We start from the raw sequence: 15,000 nt of genomic DNA, 5'->3' as shown, positions 1-15,000 counted from the left end.
AGACATGCTAGCTGTTAACACGCTGATGAAGGCGGAGTCGACTTACCCTGGCCTGAGACAAGATGGCTGCGGCCTGAGCTTCCTGAGCTGACACCGAGGGTCCCTTAGATCCTCCACTCTGGCCGAAGCGGAACTGCAGCAGGACAAACAATCACATGATGAGGAACCTAGGACGTCTCAACGAGATACCAACGAGTCATCAACAAGATACTAACGAGTTATTAACAAACTACTAACGAGTTATCAACAAGATACTAACGAGTTATTAACAAACTACTAACGAGTTATCAGCAAGATACTAACGAGTTATTAACAAACTACTAACGAGTTATTAACAAACTGCTAGCGAGTTATTAACACGATAATGAAGAGTCATTAACGACACCCTAGCAAGTTACTAACGAGATATACTAACGAGTTATTAACAAGATAATAAAGAGTTATTAACGAGACATTAGCAAGTTACTAATGAGGACCACCACTGAGCTGGGGAATGACCCACTTCCCAATGCAGCATATTTAGTATGCCAACCATGACCGAAAGATGACATCACCATGAACACCATGACATCACAACGACCAACATGACATCACAACGACCAACATGACATCACCATGAACACCATGACATCACAACGACCGACATGACATCACCATGATCGACACCACGTCACAATGAAATCATCAACAGCTGTTAGCTTGTACCCAGGGACAAGTCAATACGAGATCGAGGTAGGACCTGGTCCTCCAGGTCTAAGAGGCTCAGTGGTGAAAGGAGACTCACGGGCAGCATGACGGAGGTACCAGGAGGTCCAGGGAGACCATCAGCTCCAGAGAGACCCGCCCTCCCTGTCAGACCCTGTGAGACGGACGGGGAGGAGGCACGTCAAAGAGGAGCTAATCTGCCAGCTCATGTTTTTTCCAGAAGCTCAGAGGAGGCCCAGCCAGATGTGGACCGGGCGGAGAACATCACTCACCCTCTCGCCAGGATCTCCTACGGAGCCGGGAGGCCCGGAGGAGCCGGAGGGACCGGGAAGACCCTGGAGGAAGAACAGGAGAGAAGGATTCATATGCACTCTCCCACGTGACCTCTGGGTGCACTATTATTATAGATCAGGAACCTTCTAGAGGTAGTGACAGGTAGGATAGGAGGTATCGTTGGGAGTACTAGTCGGAGTTTGGTAGTACTAGAAGGAGTTTGGTAGTACTAGTAGTTTAGGATGTATCTCGGTAGTACTAGTAGGATAGGATGTATCTTTGGTGGTACTAGTAGTTTATGAGGTATCTTTGGTAGTATTAGTAGTCTAGGGAGTATCTTTGGTAGTACTAGTGGTCTAGGGGGTATCTTTGGAAGTACTAGTAGGATAGGAGGTATCTTTGGTAGTACTAGTAGTCTAGGGGGTATCTTTGGTAGTACTAGTTGGAGGTATCTTGGGGTAGAACTTACAGCAGGACCCTCTGATCCGGGAGGTCCCTCGATCAGCATACCCTGCAGGAGGAGAACAGAGAATTACGTTTCAACTTTAGGTCTGCTGACACGCAGAACCTCTAGTGACCGTCATACGCCTTTAGCCAGAGACCATTGACCACTCATGAACGGCCATATGTCTATAGCCTGATACAGGACGTTGTGAGAAGTCTAACAGGAAGTGGTCAGCAGTCTAACAGGAAGTGGTCAGCAGTCTAACAGCAAGTGGTCAGCAGTCTAACAGAAAGTGGTCGGCAGTCTAACAGGAAGTGGTCAGCAGTCTAACAGGAAATGGTCAGCAGTCTAACAGAAAGTGGTCAGCAGTCTAACAGGAAGTGGTCAGCAGTCTAACAGGAAGTGGTCAGCAGTCTAACAGGAAATGGTCAGCAGTCTAACAGAAAGTGGTCAGCAGTCTAACAGGAAGTGGTCAGCAGTATAACATAAAGTGGTCAGCAGTCTAACAGGAAGTGGTCAGCAGTCTAACAGGAAGTGGCCTGCAGCCTAAACCGGAAGTGGTCACTCACAGGCTCTAGAACAGCATGTTCTCCTTTTTCTCCTTTCTGGGCTCGAACAGCGGCCTGAGGAAAACAGATATGTAGCCAACAACACATCACAGTCAGTATAAAGTACATTACATGTAGACTACACACAGTACACAATGTACACACACACATAGGTGTTATTATACAAGGTCATATATTGTGGCACACAACACGACCACACAGTACAATATACACAGTACAGGGTTCACAGAAGACAAGGTACTGTCGATAAACAGAACTCACACATAAGACACGTGTGTGATAACACACACACTTACACGTTGAGGTATATTCCTGTCCTGGAATTTACTTGACGATAAAAATTCACATGCAGACATGTTTAACCAGCATTTGCAAAATCAATTTACTGCAAAAGAAACCATGCATTAGGGAAATGTTCTGTATTCTACTTTAGTTTGCAATGTTTAATACCCAACTGAAAACCTGATAGGCCCGGGGTCAGTCACATGACTCGGCCCAGTAACCAATGACGTCTGCCTTAAGTCTATTACCTCACCGCGGTTTCCTAGCAACGTTCCATTCAGCCATACACAGAGAAACGGCATTTCAGTGCAAACAAGGCCCCTTGTTGTGCCTTGAAACGCCTTTCTACAGTATGTAGCACTTGATGCTAGCGCTGAGTGCTAAGCTAGGGCAAGCTTACCACTCAGCACAGGCTACATCCCGTTTCAACCAATGACGCACTCGTCAGATCCGGGCTGCCATTGGACCGGAGGTTCCTTCAAATCACACCATTCCTCTGGGGTTGATTGATTGATTGATTGATTGATTGATTGATTGATTGATTGAACGACTACGGTCACCATCAATAGACCAGGCGTGCCGGGGTAACCCGGACACACCGCGGATCAACCAACCAACCAGCGTAATAACGAGGCAGACTGAAGGAACCCCGCACCAAGTGGGCGGAGCCTCGGACCCGGGGCGGGGCCGGTTGAAGCGGTTGGGGGGGTTCAGATGTACGGCCGCCCGGACTTACGCCTCCCTGGTCCGTGGCGGCGGACAGGGCGGGGCCCATGCCGCCCAGGTCGGCGCCGCCGCCGTGGCTCTCGGGCAGCGCCTCGCCGTAGTCCCTGTAGGAGTAGTCGTACTCCCTGGGGCCCGCCTCGCCCGTCACATACTCCTCTGTGAACAGCTCCTGCTCCAGCACCTCCTCGCCGCCCGCCTTGGTGCCGTGGAGCTCCTCCTCCCCCGCCACGCTCTGCTCCACCTTGGTGGGGGGCGGGGTTAGGGGGGCGGCCGAGGTTTGGGGGAGGGTGGAGGGAGGGTGGGGGACAGCCGAGGTTAGGGGGAGGGTGGGAGGTTGGGAATGATGGAGGAGATGAGGGTGGGGATGAGTGGGAATGAAGGGATGAGGGGATGGAGGGATGAGGGGGGATGAGGGGGGATGAGGGGGGATGAGGGGGGATGAGGGGATGAGGGGGGATGAGGGGATGAGGGGATGAGGGGATGAGGGGGGATGAGGGGGGATGAGGGGGGATGAGGGGATGAGGGGGGATGAGGGGATGAGGGGGGATGAGGGGGGATGAGGGGGGATGAGGGGATGAGGGGGGATGAGGGGATGAGGGGGGATGAGGGGGGATGAGGGGATGAGGGGATGAGGGGGGATGAGGGGGGATGAGGGGGGATGAGGGGATGAGGGGGGATGAGGGGATGAGGGGGGATGAGGGGGGATGAGGGGATGAGGGGATGAGGGGGGATGAGGGGGGATGAGGGGATGAGGGGGGATGAGGGGGGATGAGGGTGGATGAGGGGATGAGGGTGGTGATCAGGGAATGAGCGGGGATGAGGGTGAGAATGAGGGGGTGAGGGGATGAGGGGATGAGGGGGTGAGGGGGTGAGTGGGGATGAGGGTGAGAATGAGGGGGTGAAGGTGGAAGGGGGAGGATGGATGAATTATGGGATGGGGGAGGGAGTGAAGGAGGGATGGAAATGATAGGAGAGAAAAACCAAGCATGAAAGGGGCGCTAGCGATGAGGAGAGGGAACTTACCTTCTCTTCATTAAGACACAGTCGACCAAAGCATCCATGGGTCTACTCTAACGTCACCTTGGTACCACTAGGCATGGTATCTAATGATGAGTGACATAGTTTCCATCAAAGCTCAGGCGACCGCACCGCCTTGTCAGTTCCTAACTCCATTGCAGTTCAGTTTGAAACCTCGCACAGGGCAGGTGAAGAACTTCAAACTGAGCTGAAAGGTTTGAACGCCGTTCAAAAGGAAACTGCAACACAGGGCGGCGGTGTCTGCAGCCACTTAGCTTTGTGAACAAGGTCGATGTGAAGCTGCTACGTTAGCTTCTACTTACTTACCCTGAACAATAAACATAGAGTGAACAGGCCTGGCTGAGATCACCGTCTCCATCCCACATACCGCTGAGACCCTGAAGCTCATCTTTCTCCTGGCTGTCACAGGGAGTGCGCCCCCAGAGCTGCTTGTGTATTCTAAATGGTTTGTTTGTTGAAAAATCAGGTAAAGTATTCGCTCCTGGTATCACAGAGTTTGCATACATCCCACCCCTGCAGCGTCGCTTCTCAAAAGACCCGGGTTCTTGTTCGGGGGCAAACGCACCCAGAACTCAGGTCTTTGTTGTTAGGCAGAACGGGAGGCTGGTCAGGGGATGAGATGACAGAAACTGGAGGAATACCCTACGTTGTTCTGGAGGACAGTGGTGCGTGGTCTGGGATCAAGCGAGAACCCCGGTAGGAAGTGTTAGGAGAGGTGTTGGGACGGGGGGTGTTATGTTATGAATGTTATGATATGAACGGTATGTTATGAACGGTATGTTATGAACGGTATGTTATGAACGGTATGTTATGAACGGAATGTTATGAACGGTATGTTATGAACGTAGTGTTATGAACGTTATGTTATGAGAGGTATGTTACTTTGTTGAAGTACAGAAAAGAGGCTCACCTCCAAACCTTAAAGATTCCTTAAGGGTTCCTTAAAGGTTCCTTAAAGGCAGAACCAGGCCCATATTTCGGAAGTCTTCTTTTATTGATTAATTGTACCAACTTAATTTATTTCTGCTTCATTCCAGCGAGATGGAAGTCTGGAATGCCGATCGGACAAACTAAACGCATGAACGAATTGACCACTTGGGGAAACTACATTTAAATCAACTCAACAGAACTAAATCTGTATCTTCAAAAGGTATAGCTAAACAAAGAAATAGCTAAAATAAATCTTACTAAGGTAACAAAAGAAGAACGAAACAAATCTATACAAATCGATCAAAAAGCCAAAGTAACGGTTCTGCGGGACCGGCTGTTTTCTGATTGGATGTGGAGTTCAAGTTTGGGCCCGCCTCCATGGAGCGGGTGTTCAGGCAGTGCATTCTGGGTCCCTCTTTACCTGCACGGCGCTCACTTCTTCTCCGGTCAGCTCACCCTCCGGCTGCACCGCGACCTCCTCATACAAATACTCCGTCTCACTGGGGGCGGGGCCAGCGTCGGAATACTCAGTATCAACATCCTGATTGGTCAAGGTAGTCAGGAAGTGGTGGGGAGGAGGGAGGAAGTAAGCAGATTTGATCGGAAGAAAGTGGTGAGTTCAAAAGGTGATGTGGGCAGTAAAAAGAGAGGGTGAAACACATCACTAAAATAGTGGGTTCCCAGTGTTGGCTTTTTAACTGGTAACGCACATTTTCAGGGTTTTACTAAGGAAATTTCAGCAACATCTCTTGATGTCTATAAATCAGGCCGTCGGCCCGATTTAGGGAGACATCGAGACCACTTTGATGAAATTTCCTCAGTTGTATCGTTGACCACCACTGGCTTCGCAGCGGCCCCAATGCCGCAGCAGATACAGATCAGACCGCCGCCCACCTCCGGCCCCCAGAGCCTAGCCATCCCCGTGACATCATCATAGCCTCACCCGTGACCTCGTGACTTCATAAGCATCATCACGACATCACAACCTCATCACGGGCCGATGACATCACCACATCGCAGCCTCATCGGGCCCCCTGTGACCTCATCGCGAGCCGATGAGCCCACGGCGACCCGACGGGCTGATGTTTGGGATGTTTAGCCCCACCAGAGACCAGGAGGTCCAGCGGCTGCCCGAATCGGCAGCCTCACAGAACAGGGAGTTCAATCCGTCTTGGAGGAGGGTCTCGAACGGAGACCCCTTGTTTTAACACCGCTGACGGAGACAGCGGTTTGAACCCTCCGATTGAACTGCGACCCTCGCCTTGCTTAAGGTCTGACCGGCGGCTTCTGTGAGGCTGCGTCATTCATATTGGATGCAGAATATGATATATAGATAGGACACATCTATATATGAACGAGACAGATGAGAGAACACAGATACTCAGGAGAGAAGAGACAGAGTGGGAGATGATGCAGAGCCTGTGGTGTGTGTGTGTGTGGAGTATGCTGGTCATGGGTGGCTCTAGAACAGCAATCCCAGAAGATCTTCAAAGACGTGATCGCTGCAGGTCTGGCCCTCCAGTGCAGAGGTTGGACGGGATTGATTTGTGGGAATAATGGAACGAACTGGAGTCAGCCTTGCCTAGTGATGACTGTATGAGACAGGTGCTCAGGACATTCGCCCACCTGCTAAGGCTACCTTACATCCCCAGATGGTTCACCATCGAGGGGGCTGTTCCTTGCCGCTTTTGCTTGGCTAATTGCTAATCAATGTTACTCAGGTTCCTCTGAAATCACTGAAACATTGAAGCGTTTCCTCTCATACTAATTGGTGAGAATGTAAAGGGAATGCCTTTGGATGAGAGGAGGATGCGTATCTGGACTCTGGTCCTGATGCTGGGGGCCTCTCCGGGATGGGGCCTGCGTAACCTAGGCAACAGAGGGAAACACACCGGCCCTGGGCCATCCTGTTGTACCTGTTGGTAACCGCTGGTGGGCCTCTTCGCCGGGAGCCCGGTGCCGCTCAGGGCCGTCTTCCCGAAGGGCGGGAAGGGCTTGTGGAGGGACTTGACGTTGTCCAGGTCGACGGTGGGTTTGGAGCGGACGGCGTTGGACGTGGTCGGCAGCACGGGCAGCGAGGTGGCGGTCCTCTTCGTGGCGCTGCTCTGCAGGAAGCTCTTCATGGTGGTCTTGACCACGGGGACCTTGGTGACGATGGTGGTCACCTTGGTGACGTGGCTGGTCTTGGGGGCCGCTGCCTTGGTGGCCTTGGGGGTCTGGGCTTTGGGGGCGTTGGTCGGTTTGGGGGTCGGGGCCTTGGTCGCGGCGGACTTGGTTGCGCTGACCACGGCCTTCTGGACTTTAGTGACCTTGGTCTTCGTGGGGGTCTCGGTTTTGGCGGGTTTCGCGGCGCCGTTAGCCTTCTTGTTGGCGGCGGCGGCGGCGGTGGCCTTGGTCTTCACCGCGGCAGCTTTACCGTTAGCCTTGGCTAGCCCGTTGACCTTCTTCTCCACCACGGTTTTCACCACCTTCTTCTCCACCGTCACCTTGCCGTTCCCGTTGGACACCTTGGTGCTGCTTGTGGCTTTGGTGACGACCGCCTTGCCGTTAGCGTTAGCTTTAGCCTTCCCCTCGGCCTTCAACTTCTTCTCGGCGGTGGACTTCTTGGCTGCGGCCGCGGTGGGTCTGATCTTTGCGAGGAGCACCTCCACGGCGGTGGGCTTGGCTTTGGACGGCTTGACCACTGCGGGTTTCGCAGCCTTGGTCGGCATCAGAGGCTTGACCACCACCTTAGCGGCGTTGGCTTTGGCCGCCTTGACCGCAGCAGGTTTGGCTTTGACCGGGGCGGCCTTAGTGGGGACCGGCTTCCCGTTGGCTGCCTTCTTCTGTTCTCCGTGTTAATTGGTTTGTTGTGATGTTGTGATAATGTGGGTTGAAAGAGAGAGAGACAGAGAAAGAGATGGAAGTGGTGGGTGAGTTAAGGAAGACCGAGGAAGGAGGAAGAGGGAGGTGAATGGGGTTGGGAGGGGAGGAAGAGCACAAACAAGGGATGGACAGAAGGAGAGGGAGAGATTGGATGTTTTGAGATACAGTGACTTGAAGATGGCTGAGGATTGGCTGAGACTGGTCAGGCATTACTGGTCAGCAAGTCAGGGGGAGGAAGACCAATCGTAGAGCTAACCCAAATCGGATTCTGGGCCTTAGGACCAATAGATTACCTGCAACTCAACTGAGTGACCTGCAGGGTTTTGGAGATCGTTTTAGAGCTGGTTCCTCCAGTAATGCCATTCTCCATTAAATTACGACAAAGCTGTTTAGCTGTTGGCTGATTAGAAGGCAATGACACACACACACACACACACACACACACAGACATATCTATAGACACATGAACACACTCTTGTAAACACAAACACACAATATAGAGCATAAGTAGATGTTTTTTTGTAGTGTTGGCGCACACACAGAAACTCACACGCAGACACGCAGGCACGCAGACACATGGACGAGACTGAAGCGTTGACACGCGCATGCACGATGTTAGCATGCCATTGTGAGTTAGCATTCAAGTTAGCATGAGTAAGCGTGCAGCTCTAAACCGTGCAGTGCACCACAAGAGAGGGGAAAAAGCTTCGCGGCTAGGCTATTGAATGTAGGTGTTCTATGTGAAGGCAAGCATAGAATACACGCCACAGACAAGCTACCTTCCTGAGTGAACGGAGGTATAGATGTATAGATGAACATATATTATAGATTTATAGATGAACAGGTGTAAAGGTGTATAGGTAAATACACTGTAGATGCATAGGTGTTAGACGTAGGACCTCAAAGAAGAGAAAACAAACCTGGGATGCAGAAACAAGAGCCCAGCTCACTAGTGGCCAGGCTGACGAGGAGATAACAGAGTAGGTAACAGAGTGGAAGACATACTGTCCATGCGTGGGGACATCCAGCGACTCAAACCAAGGACCTCCATGCAGCTACCAAGACCCAGTGTAAGGTCAGTTCCACATTCTGCGGGTGGTTTGTTTCGGTGTGTCTGGGATGCTCGGAGGGGTGGAGCTAGCACCGTGGAGCCCCGGGGAGAGCGTTGGAGCCCTGAGGCGATGACGGGTCTGCGTTGTGCATCGGGCTCAGAGATCAAGCGACTCCACCCCGGCGGTTCCACCGGCCGTTAACCCCTCCCCTCCGGGGCATCCCGCACCTCAAAACAAACGCTAAGAACTGCCGGCCACCACCGTTTGAACCTCGGGTCGGTCCACCCCCGCGCAACGTGCACGCTCTTCTGACCCATGTGGGGGCGTGGCTTAGAGGAGATCGGACACGCCCATGACAAGGGGAGGTCACAAAGACTCGCCCATTCGATCATGATTTAAAGCGCCCCTATTTCACCACCAGGCGTGCGGTCGATCCGCTGGCACTAAACGTTTCAAAATGTATCCTTTTGTGACGTCACAAGTGGGCGTGTCCAACCGTATGTAGACTGACGGTGGACACGCCCACTCTGGGAGTCACAGGGGGATAGATTTACATCTGGTGAGCCAATAGGAGGACTTTCACAGTCTGGTGGCAAGTTCTACAGTACAGCCACACTTGTCTTTGCGATTCCCTTTAAGGTGGTGTGTGTGTGTGAGTGTGTGTGTGTGTGTGTGTGTGTGTGTGTGTGTGTATGTGTGGGTTTGTGTGTGTGTGTGTGTGTCTCCACTCTACCACACTCCAGTGCCCCGACACTTAACCAAACACACACGCACACACGCACGAGTACACACACAGTGTGTGTGAGTGTGTGCATACGTGTGTTTGTGTGTTTATATGTCTATGCGTGTGCATGTGTGAGTGGGTTTATATGTGTATGCGTGTTTGTGTGCGTGATGTGCGTGTGTGTGTGTCTCTTTATATGTATATGTGTGTGCGCGTGTGTTCATGTGTGTGTGCGTGTGTGCGGTGTGTGTTTATCTCATATGCGTGTGTGTGTGTGTGTGTGTGTGTGTGTGTGTGTGTGTGTGTGTGTGTGTGTGTGTGCGTGGTGGGGGACTCACGTATGTGTTGGGGTCCTGGCTCTGGGTCTTGGGCAGCGGGGAGTCACAGTCCGGGCTGTAGTGCTCGCAGAAGTCGTACGCGGCCTGGGCGTTGGACGCGATCAGCAGCTGCTGGATGTCCCCCTGTTCACACACAACCAGGATCACAAACCGGATTAACACCAGGATCACAACCAGGATCACAAACCGGATTAACACCAGGGTCACAACCAGGATCACAAACCGGATTAACACCAGAATCACAACCAGGATCACAAACCGGATTAACACCAGGATTAGAACCAGGATCACAACCAGGATTACAAACTGGATCAAGACCAGGATCACAAACAGGATCACAACCAGGATCACCAACCGGATTAACACCAGGATCACAACCAGGATCACAAACCGGATTAACACCAGGATCACAACCAGGATAACAAACCGGATTAACACCAGGATCAAAACCAGGATCACAACCAGGATTACAAACCGGATCAAGACCAGGATCACAAACAGGATCACAAACCGGATCAACGGCAGGATCACAAACCGGATTAACACCAGGATCAGAACCAGGATCACTGGTAAGGGAGTATATGCAGGTAGAGTCTCTGGGCAGGCTCACCTGGAACACCTCCTCGTCCAAGAGGCGGGCTCCGAACACGGTGATGCCGTTGGTGTCGATCTCGGCGTGGTTCCCGCGCGCCAGCGGCCGCGTCATCTTCTTCTTACAGTCCAGCAGCAGCGTCACGTTCTTCTTGGAGACGGAGATGGCCACGCGGTGCCACCTAGAGGCCGCGGAGGGGAGAGCAGCACGGTTAACACAAGGACCACACCACTTCATGTACGCACTTATTGTGTGTTGTACGTCCTGATACTTCATGTAAACACTTATTGTGTGTTGTACGTCCTGATACTTAATGTACACACTTATTGTATGTTGTACATCCTGGCACTTAAAAATAGTCCTTAGCATTGTGCAGCATTTCATCCTAGCTATCTGTGTCGTACACAGGGAATGGGCTAACCTGGTGATGGTTAGTGCATGGCACTTGGTTCTATGAACATCCTTACTGCACCGACAGAGATAGATTGTTGTTTCTCTTTCTTCTGACAGATGTACTTGTAAGAAGATTGTAAGTCGCTTTGGATAAAAGTCTCCGCTAAATGCCCTACATGTAAATGTAAATGTTGTTTGTCACAACTAGTACACATCAAATCATAGCTCACTCAGCACCACACACACACACACACACACACACACACACACACACACACACACACACACACACACACACACACACACACACACACACACACACACACACACACCGACACACCCACACACCCACACACCCACACACACACACCCACAGACACACACACACACACACACACACACACACACACACACACACACACACACACACACACACACACACAGACACACACAGTCCAGGAGTAAGAGGGGGGCACTGACTTCCCGTCGGCCAGGTTGACCCCCTTGAACAGCGGGTAGTCCTCGGGCGCCGGCCGGCCGCTCTGGTCCTCGTACAGGAAGACGGGCGAGCGTCCCAGCTCCACGCCCAGCTGCTGCACGCCCTGCTCGCTGTACACCGACAGCAGGAAGGCCTGCAGGCCCGCCTGCGCCTTCACCAGCGCCATGATGGAGAAGTTCTCCGGGAAGCGGCCTGCAGCCCCACCGGGTCAAAGGTCAGAGGTCAACGGTCAGAGGTCGAGACAGGACTGGTCGGGAGCAGCACCCCCTACAGGGCTGGACCGAGTGGATCGTGGCGAATGAGTGGAGTGGGGGTGTTTGACCCCCAGTGGAAAGGTACTGGGTTCGATTCCCACGTCCTAGAGCAGACAGTTTGACCCCCAGTGGAAAGGTTCTGGGTTTGATTCCCACGTACTCGAGCAGGGGGTTTGACCCCCAGTGGAAAGGTTCGGGGTTCGATTCCCACGTCCTCGAGCAGGGGGTTTGACCCCCAGTGGAAAGGTACCGGGTTTGATTCCCGAGGTCATCCTAGAGCAGGAGGCCCCTAGCCCCTGCTTAAGATGTAAGGGAGATCTCCGAGTCCCTCTGGGTGGCCGCGTCTGCTCAGTGCATCAGTACCGCGGGGGAAGACCCTACAACCCGACGGTTCTGAAGGGCTGTTCTCACAGCCCTTCGTCGTCCGCTCAGAGGGTCACCAGACACGTCCCCTGACCCCCTAGCTTGAGTTGTCTGCGTTTTTGTCCTCAAAATATAAATAAAATGAACTGAGGTTAAGGATTCTGATTGCAAGTAGGTCTGGTAGGGTGAAGGATAAAGATAAAGATAAGAGGGAGAGAGAGGAGAGGAGGGGAAGAAAGATAAATATCTTCATAATCTCTGAAGGCAGAGACAAAGAAAGGAGAAAGTACAGGAGGAGAGGAGAGAAGGAGGAGAGAGGAGGAGAGGAGGAGAGAGGAGGAGAGAGGAGGAGAGAGGAGGAGAGGAGGAGAGGAGGAGAGAGGAGGAGAGGAGGAGAGAGGAGGAGAGGAGGAGAGGGGAGGAGAGGAGAAGAGAGGAGGAGAGGAGAAGGAGAAGAGAGGAGGAGGAGAAAGAGGAGGGATGGAGGAGAGGAGGGAGGGTGAGAGATGAGGACAGGAGAGAGCTGGCGCGGCAGCCAGGGTGATGAAGACAATGATGATGAAGGACATAATTGCAGACTCGGGTTGGTAACTTGTTGCTCTTCAGGATTCCTCCGTTGGGGGAGATAAGTGCTAGCTTCCCGCGGCGCGGCGCCCCAGCGTGCCAAGGCCGCCTGCCACCGTTTTGTTTTGGTTCTCAGACAGCGAGCGGCGCGCCCCCCGACGTATAATTACGCCCCCAACCTCCTGGCCCGTCGGGGTGGAGCGGAGAGCCCCGCCAGCCACCTCACCACGCCACCGGCGGTTCACCGCTCTCTGTCCCTCCGCCACCTCCCCCCGGGGACACGAGGAACAGTCAACAGGCGACGCGAGCAGACCGGTGCTCATGAAGCCCGGCTCGGTGTTTCCAGGCTCGCACCCGGACGCTGACCGGGGGGGAGGAACTGAGCGCTGAGACGTGGAGAACTGAGACACTAGGGAACTACAAGAGTCCTGGAAGCAGCTCTCCAAAAGAAACACCTGGGAGGTCTCGCTCGAGGTGGCGGGGGGGGGGGATCAGACCCGGAACCTCTCAGCTGGGAGTCAAACACCATCACCGCTCGGCCACTCTCACCCTATCTGGCTGACTGGCAGCTAGCATGAAGGGCTACGTGAACATGAGGGTGCCAGTTAGTGCTCGAAGCATTAGCACATTATTACATTATTACATTAGCATATTATTACATTATTATATTATTCCATTAATACAATGGCAAATTATTACATTAATACATTAGCATATTATTATATTATTATATTATTACATTATTACATTAACACATTAGCATATTATTACATTATTATATTATTACATTATTACATTAAAACATTAGCATATTATTACATTATTATATTATTACACTATTACATTAGCACATTATTACATTAGCATATTATTACATTATGACATTAGCACATTAGCATATTATTAAATTAGCACATTAGCACATTAGCTCATCAGTACATTAGCACATTAGCCCCTTGTGCACTCAACCAGGACATGGGGAAATTAGCTCAATGGCCGACAGCTATTATCTCCACGAGGCGACCCTCCCCCCCCCTCCACCGAGCTATCCTCCGCCCGTCGTCGTGGTAACGGAGCGATGGGCGCTCCAGCCTCAGGACCCTAACCGGGGACCCTGGCCGTCACCCTCCACCGGTGGGAATCGAACCCGCGGCCGGGGGCTCACCTGAGAAGAGCTGCTTGGTGGGGGCGGAGATCTGGGCCTTCTTGGAGATGCGGTAGGCGTGGTCTGGGTTACCAAGGCGACGCGAGGCGCAGAAACCCGGGACCTTTCGCACGCCCTCGGGGAGAGAGGGGACCTGCAGCGCACGCAGCACGTCCACCGGTTCTGATGGGGCGAGAGACATAGGATTAGAGTGGGGGAGAGAGAGAGAGAGAGAGAGAGAGAGAGAGAGAGAGAGAGAGAGAGAGAGAGAGAGAGAGAGAGAGAGAGAGAGAGAGAGAGAGAGACCGTAATGGTAACAATAACAATAACAAAACCGTAATGGTAATGGTTAAAACCGATCATCTAACCGGTCTAACAACAACAACAACGACCGGGTTTGTGTTCGGGACACGACAATCACAGGCAGAGCGACGGCTAGCCGACAGCTAGCCGACAGCTAGCCGACAGCTAGCCGACAGGTGCGTTACCAAGACCCCTTAACGTACTGGACGCTCTCAACAAGAGAGAAGGAATCACGTTAGATAAAAATAAAGAAGAGAGTGGTAGAGGGTGATGGAGAGAGCGAGTGGTAGAGAGAAAGTGAGAGAGACATAGAGCAAGAGTGGGGGAGAGAGAGAGTGGTAGAGAGAGAGTGGTAGAGAGAGGAAGAGCATGAGAGAAAGAGTGGTATAGAGAGGTAGAGGCTGATGGAGAGAGAGAGAGAGAGTGGAAGAGCGGCATAGAGGGTGATGGAGAGAGGGAGTGGTAGAGAGAGGTAGAGGGTGATGGAGAGAGAGAGAGAGAGAGAGTGGAAGAGCGGCATAGAGGGTGATGGAGAGAGGGAGTGGTAGAGAGAGAGTGGTAGAGAGAGGTAGAGGGTGATGGAGAGAGAGAGAGAGAGAGAGTGGAAGAGCGGCATAGAGGGTGATGGAGAGAGGGAGTGGTAGAGAGAGAGTGGTAGAGAGAGGTAGAGGGTGATGGAGAGAGAGCGATAGAGAGAGGTGGAGGCTGATGGAGAGAGGGCCAGTAGGTGCAGGTCCTCCCGCTGGTAGATCAGGTTGCAGTGGGGGGTCCCCTCAGTACAATATGGCCTCTGTTCCCGCTGTACCCCCCTCCCTCCCTCCCTCCCTCCCTCCCTCCTCCCTCCCTCCTCCATCCTCTCTTCCTCCCCCCTCCCTCCCCCTAGAACAGCCCAGTTCTTCCTGCTAAGGGACCCACAAGACACACACACACACACACACACA

The 15,000-nt window shown here is 52.6% G+C and overlaps 1 protein-coding gene across 6 annotated transcripts in view; it reads right to left on the bottom strand.

The window, feature by feature from the left end:
* col11a2 (collagen, type XI, alpha 2) overlaps positions 1 to 15,000 on the bottom strand; it is a 53,959-nt gene that overhangs the window by 28,586 nt on the left and 10,373 nt on the right. Inside the window, exons 2-13 of one of the 6 annotated variants that reach the window (XM_030346556.1) lie at positions 13,778 to 13,939; positions 11,413 to 11,623; positions 10,558 to 10,720; positions 9,948 to 10,070; positions 6,885 to 7,793; positions 5,390 to 5,509; positions 3,011 to 3,241; positions 1,993 to 2,046; positions 1,448 to 1,489; positions 978 to 1,040; positions 785 to 859; positions 47 to 133 (exon numbers count right to left, since the gene is read on the bottom strand). In XM_030346556.1, coding sequence (XP_030202416.1) covers positions 47 to 133; positions 785 to 859; positions 978 to 1,040; positions 1,448 to 1,489; positions 1,993 to 2,046; positions 3,011 to 3,241; positions 5,390 to 5,509; positions 6,885 to 7,793; positions 9,948 to 10,070; positions 10,558 to 10,720; positions 11,413 to 11,623; positions 13,778 to 13,939 — 2,240 coding nt within the window. The remainder of the gene's footprint in view (positions 1 to 46; positions 134 to 784; positions 860 to 977; positions 1,041 to 1,447; positions 1,490 to 1,992; positions 2,047 to 3,010; positions 3,242 to 5,389; positions 5,510 to 6,884; positions 7,794 to 9,947; positions 10,071 to 10,557; positions 10,721 to 11,412; positions 11,624 to 13,777; positions 13,940 to 15,000) is intronic. The other 5 variants (XM_030346558.1, XM_030346560.1, XM_030346559.1 and 2 more) reach the window with 5 other exon arrangements.

The sequence above is a fragment of the Gadus morhua genome, chromosome 22 (genome assembly GCF_902167405.1).
Source record: "Gadus morhua chromosome 22, gadMor3.0, whole genome shotgun sequence".
Taxonomy (NCBI): domain Eukaryota; kingdom Metazoa; phylum Chordata; class Actinopteri; order Gadiformes; family Gadidae; genus Gadus; species Gadus morhua.
The sequence above is the reverse complement of the archived record's forward strand: the minus strand, read 5'-3'. Positions and strand labels throughout refer to the sequence as shown.